The 9933-nt window shown below is 47.3% G+C and overlaps 1 protein-coding gene across 3 annotated transcripts; it reads left to right on the top strand.

Moving 5' to 3' along the window:
* The first annotated feature begins 361 nt into the window (after positions 1–361).
* NDUFS5 (NADH:ubiquinone oxidoreductase subunit S5) lies at positions 362–8198 on the top strand. 3 transcript variants are annotated; one of them, XM_045373936.2, is made up of 3 exons: positions 362–397; positions 2826–3043; positions 7964–8198. In XM_045373936.2, the coding sequence occupies exons 2-3, from the start codon at positions 2828–2830 to the stop codon at positions 8066–8068; spliced, it is 321 nt and encodes a 106-aa protein (XP_045229871.1). In that variant the 5' UTR covers positions 362–397; positions 2826–2827; the 3' UTR covers positions 8069–8198. The 3 variants fall into 3 exon arrangements, with proteins under 3 accessions (XP_045229871.1, XP_045229864.1, XP_045229876.1); XM_045373929.2 differs by having other exon boundaries at positions 362–414; XM_045373941.2 differs by having other exon boundaries at positions 362–468.
* The last annotated feature ends 1735 nt before the right edge of the window (positions 8199–9933 follow it).

Here is a 9933-nt window from a genome sequence, read left to right as displayed (position 1 = left end):
TGGAATGGTGTGATCATGGCTCACTACAGCCGTGATCTCCTGGGCTCAAGGGATCCTCCCACCTCAGCCTCCTGAGTAGCTGGAACCACAGGCATGCACCACCATGCCCGGTAATTTTTTATTTTTTGTAGAGAGTTTCGCCATGTTGCCCAGGCTGGTCTCGAACTCCTGGGCTGAAGCGATCTTCCTGCCTCAGCCTTCCAAGGTGCTGGGATTGCAGACGTCAGCCACCATACCAGGCCAAGGGGCTTGGTTTCTATGGTTTTCGGGAGAGACTGCTGAGGGAAGGTCAGCTTCCGGCGTCGCGCTGCAAACGTCGCGCTGAGGTCATCCTTTACGGCAGGCGTCCGCGTCGCAAGCTAGTCGTCCTGAAGCGGCGGCCAGAGAAGAGACAAGGGTACGAGCATCGGATCGGTAGGGGCTGTTTATATCCGCGCGTCAGTTTAGGTCAAGGACCTTCCTTCCGAGGTCTCTTTAACAGATTTCCTCTTGACTTGCTGTGTGTCCCCTTCTCCCAGACCCGAACTCAGGGCGTGTTCCCTGCCCTCCCAGGCCGCTTCACCTCCACAGCTAATGGCACCGAAGCCTGGAGATTGCCGCTCTCTCCACTTTCTAGATTTGTTTAGGTTTTTGCCGGACTAATGTTTTGGTTTTCTGTTTCTTAACCTAAAGTCTACGATCCTTATCCCAGCTTTCTAGGCTCTGCGTGATTTCGGCCCCGTCAACCTCCTGAGCTCATTTCATTCTTTTTCCCGTCATGCACGCTGCGCTCCATTGTCCCCCAAACATACCCAGCGCCTCCGGCTGTCTGTAACTCGGGCTGTTGCCCAACTGGAACACTCTGCCCATTGATCTTCACTTGGCTAACTCGCAAGCCATCTTAAAGGCATTTTCAAGTCTCCGGGCAGAGTTGGTGCTTCCTCCTTCGAGCTCTTACCCACTCGTGTTCCTTGCAGTGTATTCCCAGTTCCGAGTGTGTGTGTCTCTGGTGCTTACGTTGGAGCTGCTTTCCCCCGCATCTGAGTGCCTGGAACGTAACTACTCAGTAAATGATGACTGAGGGATGGGAAGGAACTTTAGAAGTTAAATTCACCTTTTTGTTGAGATGGAGTTTCGCTCTTATTGCCCAGGCTGGAGTGCAATGGCGCAATCTCGGTTCATCGCAACTTCCGCCTCCCGGATTCAAGCGATTCTCCTGCCTCAGCCTCCCTAGTAGCTGGGATTACAGGCATGCGCCCCCACGCCTGGCTAATTTTGTATTGTTTTTTAGTAGAGACGGGGTTTCGCCATGTTGGTCAGGCTGGTCTTGAACTCTCAACCTCAGGTGATCCGCCCGCCTCGGCCTCCCAGAGTGCTGAGATTACAGGTGTGAGCCACTGCGCCCGGCTAAATTCACCTTTACATCTACCATGAGTACACATTTATATTGGTATTTGTGAGTCTGCGCACGCGCTTCGTTTCAGTCAACTTAGGCAGTGAGGCTTTTTTTTTTTTGGAATACTGTTTTTTTTTTTACATTTAACATTATTATGTATTTGCATATAAATTTTTTTTTTCCCTAATATCTGTTATATTCTACAAAGTAAGTCTTAACCCATTTCTTTCACTCTGGGTTTTTTTTTGGTTTTGTTTTGTTTTTGAGACAGGATCTCGCTTTGTTGCCCAGGATGGAGTGCAGTGTCCAGGTCATAGCTCACTGAAGCCTTGAACTCCTGGCCTCAATCTCCTGCCTCAGCCTTAGGAGTAGCTGGGACTACAGGTGCATACCACCACAAGTGCCTTTTTAATTAATTAATTAATTGATTTATTTTTTTGAGGCAGAGAATCTGACCAAAGGATCCAAATTCTTTTTTTCTTCTTCTTTTTTTTTTTTTTTTTTTTTTTTGATACAGAGAACCTGACCAAAGAATCCAAATTCTTTTTTTTTTTTTTTTTTTTTGAGACGGAGTCTTGCTCTGTCACTCAGGCTGGAGTACAATGGTGCAATCTTGGCTTGCTCTGTCTCCCGGGTTCAAGCAGTTCTCCTGTCTCAGCCTCCCGAATAGTTGGGATTACAGGCATGTGACAACACGCCTGGCTAATTTTTTTGTATTTTTAGTAGAGATGGGGTTTCACCATATTGGCCAGGCTGGTCTTGAACTCCTGACCTCAGGTGATTCACCCACCTTGGCCTCCCAGAGTGCTGGGATTATAGGCGTGAGCCACCGCGCCTGGCCCACAAGTGGCTAATTAAAAAAAATTTTTTTAGGCCCGGCACAGTGGCTCACACCTGTAATCCCAGCACTTTGGGAGGCCAAGTCGGGCTGATCACCTGAGGTCGGGAGTTTGAGACCGACCAGCCTCGCCAACATACTGAAACCCTGTCTCTACTAAAAATACAAAAATTAACCGAGTGTGGTGGCGTGCACCTGTAGTCCCAGCTACTTGGGAGGCTGAGGCAGGAGAATCGCTTGAACCCAGAAGGTGGAGGTTGCAGTGAGCCGAGATCTCGCCATGCACTGCAGCCTGGGTGACAGACCGAGACTCCATCTCACACGATGGGTGAGCCACTGTTCCCGACTTAGAAAGGATTTCTATGCATTGTTCTTTAGTTATAATTATCTTTTCCTTGAGTTTTGAAAAAGCACAAAAACTGCTTATCTGCCATAAACTGGAAGAAGCTATTTAATGAAAAAGTTTGGTGAGAAGAAATCAGGAGAATAATATCAAACAGTGTTCTAGAGGGCTACTTATCATGATTATCTAATTTTTTTCTTAGAAATTTCTTAGTTGATTGCCTTCTTGTGGGATTTTATTTACTTATTTTTTTAAGTCTTCCATTACAGCCATGCCTTTCTTGGACATCCAGAAAAGGTTCGGCCTTAACATAGATCGATGGTGGACAATCCAGAGTGCTGAACAGCCCTACAAGCTTGCTCCTCGATGCCATGCTTTTGAAAAAGAATGGATAGAATGTGCACATGGAATTGGTGCTATCCGGGCAGAGAAAGAGTGCAAGATAGAATATGATGATTTTATAGAGTGTTTGCTTCGGCAGAAAACGGTAAGGAAGTGATGGAGGTGGAAGCTGAATTACTTTCTTGTTCCTTTGGGATTTTTTTTTTTTTAAAGACGAAGTCTTGCTTTTGTCCCCTAGGCTGGTGTGCGATGGTGCGACCTCGGCTCACTGCAGCCTCTGCCTCCCAGGTTCAGGCGATTCTCCTGCCTCAGCCTCCCGAGTAGCTGGGATTATAGGCGCCCGCCACCACACCCGGCTAATTTTTGTATTTTTAGTAGAGATGGGGTTTCACCATGCTGACCAGGCTTGTCCTGAATTCCTGACCTCAGGTGATCATCCCGCCTCGGCCTCCCAAAGTACTGGGATCATAGGCGTGAGCCACCATGCCCGGCCTCCTTTGGGATTACTCTTAAGTGTTTTTAGTGGGTCATAGGGCAGTGGCTTGCCAAATGTGAATTGGCAGAGCTTTTCTGGTGAAATACCTTTCCTACTTTGGTACCATGATGAGGAAATTAAATACCTTCAGATATGAGGATGGCCCACTGTTCCTCAGCATTCTTTCTCTTCTCCCAAATTTTCCTTAGTATTTTACCCTGCTTTAGCCACTAGGTTAGAAATTGCATGTGTGTGTATACCCATTTTTTCAGTTGGCTGTGAAGCAGAGAATATCAACTAGCTTTGAATGTTGACCCTTGAAATCTTTGGGTGAAAATATTTCAAATTCATTGAATCCAAAAGAGGTTTAACCTTGCAAATCCATTACATTCAAAATCTCTGGATTCATTCCACTCTGAAGAAGATGGAGGTGTTAATGAGATTGCTGTACATGAGTCTGAACAATGAATGCAGTGGAAAAAGGATGTTAACAGCTTAGTGTTCCCCTCCTCAAAAGTTGAATGAGTTGGCCAGGCACCGTGGCTCAAGCCTGTAATCCCAGCACTTTGGGAGGCCAAGGCTGGTGAATCATGAGGTCAGGAGTTTGAGACCAACCTGGTCAATATGGTGAAACCCTGTCTCTACTGAAAATACAAAAATTAGCTGGGCATGGTGGCACGCGCCTGTAGTCCCAGCTACTCGGGAGGCTGAGGCAGGAGAATTGCTTGAACCTGGGAGGTGGAGGTTGCAGTGAACCGAGGTCATGCTGCTGCACTCCAGCCTGGGCGACAGAGCAAGACTCTGTCTCAAAAAAAAAAAGTGGCTCATGCCTGTAATCCCAACACTTTGGGAGGCCAAGGCAGGCAGATCACCTGAGATCAGGAGTTCAAGACCAGCCTGGCCAACAAGGTGAAACCTCGTCCCTACTAAAAATACAAAAATTACCCAGGCATGGTGACAGGCGCATGTAATCTCAGCTGCTCAGGAGGGTGAGGCAAGAGAATTGCCTGAAACCAAGAGGCAGAGGTTGCGGTGAGCTGAGATCACGCCACTACACTCCAGTCTAGGCAACAGAGCGGGACTCCATCTCAAAAAAAAAAAAAAAAGATGGCCGGGCACAGTAGCTCAGGCCTGTAATCCCAGCACTTTAGGAAGTCGGAAGTCGAGGCAGGTGGATCATGAGGTCAGGAGTTCGAGACCAGCCTGACTAACATGGTGAAACACCATCTCTACTAAAAGTACAAAAAAATTAGCCGGGCATGGTGGCTGGCGCCTATAGTCCCAGCTACTCGAGAGGCTGAGGCAGGAGAATGGCATGAACCCAGGAGGTGGAGCTTGCAGTGAGATCGCGCCACTGCACTCCAGCCTGGGCGACAGAGCGAGACTCCATCTCAAGAAAAAAAAAAAGGAAAAATAAAAAGATTTTTATGAATTGATACCAACAGGAGGCATTGTAGTAAGGTAGAAAAAACATTGTATTGGGAGTTAGGAGAGTCAGCTTCTGATGCTGGTTCTGCCACCACTCATTTGTTGTTGGTTGGTTATTTTTAATTTATATCTTGAGACAGCGTCTCACTCCCATCGCCCAGGCTGGAATGCGGTTACATGTTCACAGCTCACTGCAGCCTCAACTTGGGCTTAGGTGATTCTTCCACTTCAGCCTCCCACGTAGCTGGGACTACAGGAGTGCATCACCACGCCCAGCTAATTTTTTGTATTTTAGTAGAGACAAGGTTTCACTATGTTGCCCAGACTGATCTTGAACTTCTGAGCTCAAGTGATCTCCCTGCCTTGGCCTCCCAACGTGCTGGGATTACAGGTGTGAGACACTGCACCTGGCCCTAATTTTGATTTTATGTATATAAAATAGAAATGGGATCTCCCTGTGTTGCCTAGGCTGGTCTTAAACTCCTGGGCTCAAGCGATCCCACATTGGCCTCCCAAAGTGCTGGGATTACAGGTGTGAGCCACCACACCCATCCTGTTAGTGGTGTTTTTGAGACAGGTCTTGTTCTGTCACCCAGGCTGGAGTGCAGTAGCGTGATCATAGCTTACTGCACTCTCGAGCTCCTAGGCTCAAGTCATCCTCCTGCCTCAGCCTGAAAATGGGGTCACCTTAAGTGAATAGATACCTCCCCGTAAGTGAAGAAGCTCGTGAGTCAGAGAATTAGAATCAAGTCCTATTGTAAGTTCTTAGCATATTATAATGCATTTATTTCTCACAATAATTCTATGAAATGAGTTACTATTAGTTTCCCCATTATACAGTTAAAAATTTAATTTTGGGAGGCTAAGGTGGATGGATTACCTGAGGTCAGGAGTTCGAGACCAGCCTGACTAACATGGTGAAACCCCCTCTCTACTAAAAATGCAAAAAATTAGCTGGGTATGGTGAGGGGGTGCCTGTAATCCCAGCTACTCAGGAGGCTGAGGCAGAAGAATCACTTGAACCCGAGAGGCAGAGGTTGCACTGAGCTGAGATCACGCCACTGCACTCCATCCAGCCTGGGCAACAAGAGCGAAACTCCGTCTCAAAAAAAACAAACAGATGAACAAACAAAATTTAAGGCAAGGAAAAGTTAAGGACATTGCCTGAACTTACATAGCTAGTAAATGGTGGAGCTGGGATTTTATCCTGGCAAGGCTGGCTTCAAAACCTATCCTTTTATCCAGAGTTACTGCTTTTAGCTCAGAGGAAGATTTGAAATATGGTATTGTCATAGTTCAAAACCATGACTAGTCTTGTGTTGGGAGACTCTTAAGATAAATGGTAAGAAAGTAGTCTTTTAAAATGTTTAATGTTTATATCAGGGTTTTTTTCTACTGAAGTTATAGCAATGCTACTTCTTTAAGGTTAATGAGATGTTTAACTGAATATATGAATTTTTCATATCTTTGTGAAAAGTTAGTCATTTGTTAAAAAATTTATGTCAGGAACTAGTCTAGGCACTAGGAATACAGTAAGCAAAACAGCAAAAAACTCTCTGACTCGGTGGAACTTATGCTACAGTGGGAGGAAGGGCAGAAAAATAACAAGTAAAAATACAGGTAATAAGAAGTACTATGAGGAGAATAAACAGGAGAAGGATAGAAAGTGCTAGGGGCAGGAGCTAGGTGGATGCTACTTTAAATAGGGTAGTCAGAGAAGAGCTCAGCAAAAGAAGACCAGAGAATTAAAGAAAGCGAGCCACATGGATATGAGGGAAGAATGTTCCATGCAGAGTAAACAGCAAGTGCAAAGGTCCCTGAGCCGACTGGAGGGAGCTAGGGGAAAATTAAGAGATGAAGTCGCTGCAGGAGGCCTTGTAAGCCATGATAAGGATTCATCTTTTTGTCTCACTAACATAGAAAGCCATTGGAGGGTTTTGAGCAGAGGAATAGTGCGATCAGAATTAGTAAATTTTCTATGTCACAGAACCCAGGGACCAGTTCATTGTTGTGGCTTTGGTGTAACATAGCTTTGATTTGTTGAGAAGCAACCAATGCCCTATCTGAGTAGAAGAGACAGAATTCAGGACTCAGCGGTGACTAGTGGATGAGTAAGAATCAGGCCTTTACTTCCATATGGAGAAAAGAGACCTCATATTGGCTATTTCTGCTTCATTCATACCCATTGCATAGTCACCAGCAGCAGTGCCACTTCCGCATAGAATATGTAAGTGCTGAGGTTGTCTTAACTTTTATTTATTTATTTTATTTTATTTTTTAATTTTTTTGTGTGATAGAGTCTCGCTCTGTCGCCCAGGCTGGAGTGCAGTACCGTGATCTTGACTCACTACAACCCCCGCCTCCCAGGTTCAAGCGATTTTCCTGCCTCAGCCTCCCAAGTAGCTGGAACCACAGGCGCGCACCACCATGACTGGCTAATTTTTGTATTTTTAGTAGAGACGGGGGTTCACCATATTGGCCAGGCTGGTCTCGAACTCCTGAGCTCGTGATCTGCCCGCCTTGGCCTCCCAAAGTGCTGGGATTACAGGCATGAGCCACCACGCCCAGCCCAGCTTTTATTTATTTATTTACTTATTGAGACAAAATCTCGCTCTGTCACCCAGGTTGGAGTGCAGCAGTGCAATCTTGGCTCACTCCAACCTCAACCTCCCAAGTTCAAGTGATTCTCCTGCCTCAGCCTCCCCAGTAGCTGGGATTACAGATGTGCACTACGATCCCCGGCTAATTTTTGTATTTTTAGTAGAGACAGGGTTTCACAATGTTGGCCAGCCTGGTCTCAAACTCCTGACCTCAGTTATCCACCTGCCTCAGTCTCCCAAAGTGCTGGGATTAACTTTTAATATTTTAAAGATTTTAGTGTACACAAATATGCCTCTTAAAGGTTTTTGCAAATATCTGTATTGCTATATATATTAAGAACATTTAGTTTTCAGAGAGGTTATATATACTAAAAATTTGTTTGAAAGCTTGGGAAGTGATTTCATGTTAATTCTTTGAAGGCAGACTTCATTTCAGAGGCCCTGTAAGATGAAAGGCCTTCTGTAGTTTAAAAATGAAACCAAAATTGATGTCAGTTTTTCCAGTTCTCACTTTATGGCACATATCTCCTCCCTCAGTTTAACTGCCATTTTCCTTTGACAGATGAGACGTGTGAATGCCATCAGGAGGCAGCGGGATAAGCTGATAAAGGAAGGGAAGTACACCCCTCCACCTCACCACATTGGCAAGGGGGAGCCTCGGCCCTGAGCAGAGCAGCTGGTGATGTCTGGAGGCTGATTTTCCCGTTCTCTGTTCTCCACTGGAAAGGTTGTTTACGGAAAACCTCCTTGTCAAAGTGTGTAAAAATAAAGGATTGCTCCATCCTATTTGTTCAAAATATTTTCTCCTGGATCATGCCTTTCTTTTCCTCCCGCCTCCTGTTCCCTCCCCTCCCCGCTCTCCTCTCCTCCCCTCCCTTCCCCCTCCCTCCCCTCCCCCTCCCTTCCCCCTCCTCTCCCCCTTCCCTTCCCTTCCCTCTCCCCTCCCCCTTCCTTTCCCTCTACCCTCCTCTCCCCCTTCCCTTCCCTTCCCTTCCCTCTCCCCTCCCCCTCCCCTCCCCTCCCCCTTCCCTTCCCCCTCCCCTTCCCTCCCTCTCCCCCTCCCCATCCCCCTCCCTCCTATTCCTGTCCCATCCCCTCCCTCCCACTCCCCTCCCCTTCCCCCTCCCCCCTCCCCTTCCCCCTCCCCCCTCCCCTTCCCCCTCCCCCCTCCCCTTCCCCCTCCCCCCTCCCCTTCCCACTCCCCTCCCCTTCCCACTCCCCTCCCCTTCCCACTCCCCCCTCCTCTTCCCACTCCCCTCCCCTCCCCCCTCCCCTTCCCTCTCCCCCCTCCCCTTCCCCTCCCCTCCTTTCCTTGTTTTGCTCTGTAGCCCAGGCTGGAGTGCACTGGCACGATCTCAGCTAACTGCAACCTCCATCTCCCAGGTTCAAGTGATTCTCTCACCTCTGCCTCCCTAGTAGCTGTGACTATAGTCACACATCACCACGCCCAGCTAATTTTCATATTTTTAGTAGAGATGGGGTTTCACCATGTTGACCAGGCTGGTCTCAAACTCCTGACCTCAAGTGATCTGCCCCACCTTGGCCTCCCAAGTGCTGGGATTACAGGCGTGAGCCACCATGCCCAGCCTATTTTATTCTTTAATATTTATTTTTTTGAGACAGGGTGTCACCAAGACCTAAGTGCAGTGACATGATGACGGCTCACTGCAGCCTCGACTTCCTGGGCTCCAACGATCCTACCAACTCAGCCTCCCAAGTTTCTGGGACCACATGTGTACACTGCTATGCCTGGCTAATTTTTGTAGTTTTTGTAGAGACAGGGTATTGCCATGTTGTCCCGGCTGGTCTCAAACTGCTGTGCTCAAGCGATCCACCCACCTTGGCCTCCTAAAGCGCTGGGATTTCAGGCATGAGCCATAGTTAACATGTTTAGAAGCTTGTGGTTTTTGTTTTTTGTTTTTGAGACAGAGTCTCTGTTGCCCAGGCTGGAGTGCAGTAGCACCATCTCGGCTCACTGCAACTTCCACCTCCCAAGTAAAAGAGATTCTCTTGCCTCACTTCCTGAGTAGCTGGGATGACAGACATGCGCCACCACGCTCAACTAGTTTTTGTATTTTTAGTAGAGATAGGGTTTCACCATATTGGATGTTGGCCAGGCTGGTCTTGAACTCGTGACCTGAAATGATCTTCCTGCCTCAGCCTCCCAAAGTGCTGGGATACCAGGCGTGAGCCACTGTGCCTGGCTAGAAATATGTTTTTAAAAGAAACAGACCAGGTGTGGTGGCTAACGCTTATAATCCCAGCACTTTGGGAGGCCAAGGAGGGTGGATCACTTGAGGTTAGGAGTTGTAGACCAGCTTAGGCAACATGATGAAACCCCATCTCTACTAAAAATACAAAAATTAGCTGTGTGTGATAGTGGGTGCCTGTAATCCCAGCTACTAAGGAGGCTGAGACAGGAGAATTGCTTGAACCTGGAAGGCAGAGGTTGCAGCAACCCGAGATCATACCACTGTGCTCCAGCCTGGACAACAAGAGCAAAACTCCATCTCAAGAAGAAAAAAAGACCCA

Source organism: Macaca fascicularis, chromosome 1 (genome assembly GCF_037993035.2).
Source record: "Macaca fascicularis isolate 582-1 chromosome 1, T2T-MFA8v1.1".
NCBI lineage: Eukaryota > Metazoa > Chordata > Mammalia > Primates > Cercopithecidae > Macaca > Macaca fascicularis.
Note: the sequence above shows the minus strand (reverse complement) of the source record. Positions and strands in the feature narration are given on the sequence as shown.

What these genes read in the sequence shown, in the direction of transcription:
- NDUFS5 (XM_045373936.2), top strand. Translation starts at nt 2,828, where the DNA reads ATGCCTTTCTTGGACATCCAGAAAAGGTTCGGCCTTAACATAGATCGA. An exon ending in GTTTGCTTCGGCAGAAAACG is followed by an intron (nt 3,044 to 7,963) that starts GTAAGGAAGTGA and finishes TTCCTTTGACAG; the next exon opens with ATGAGACGTGTGAATGCCAT.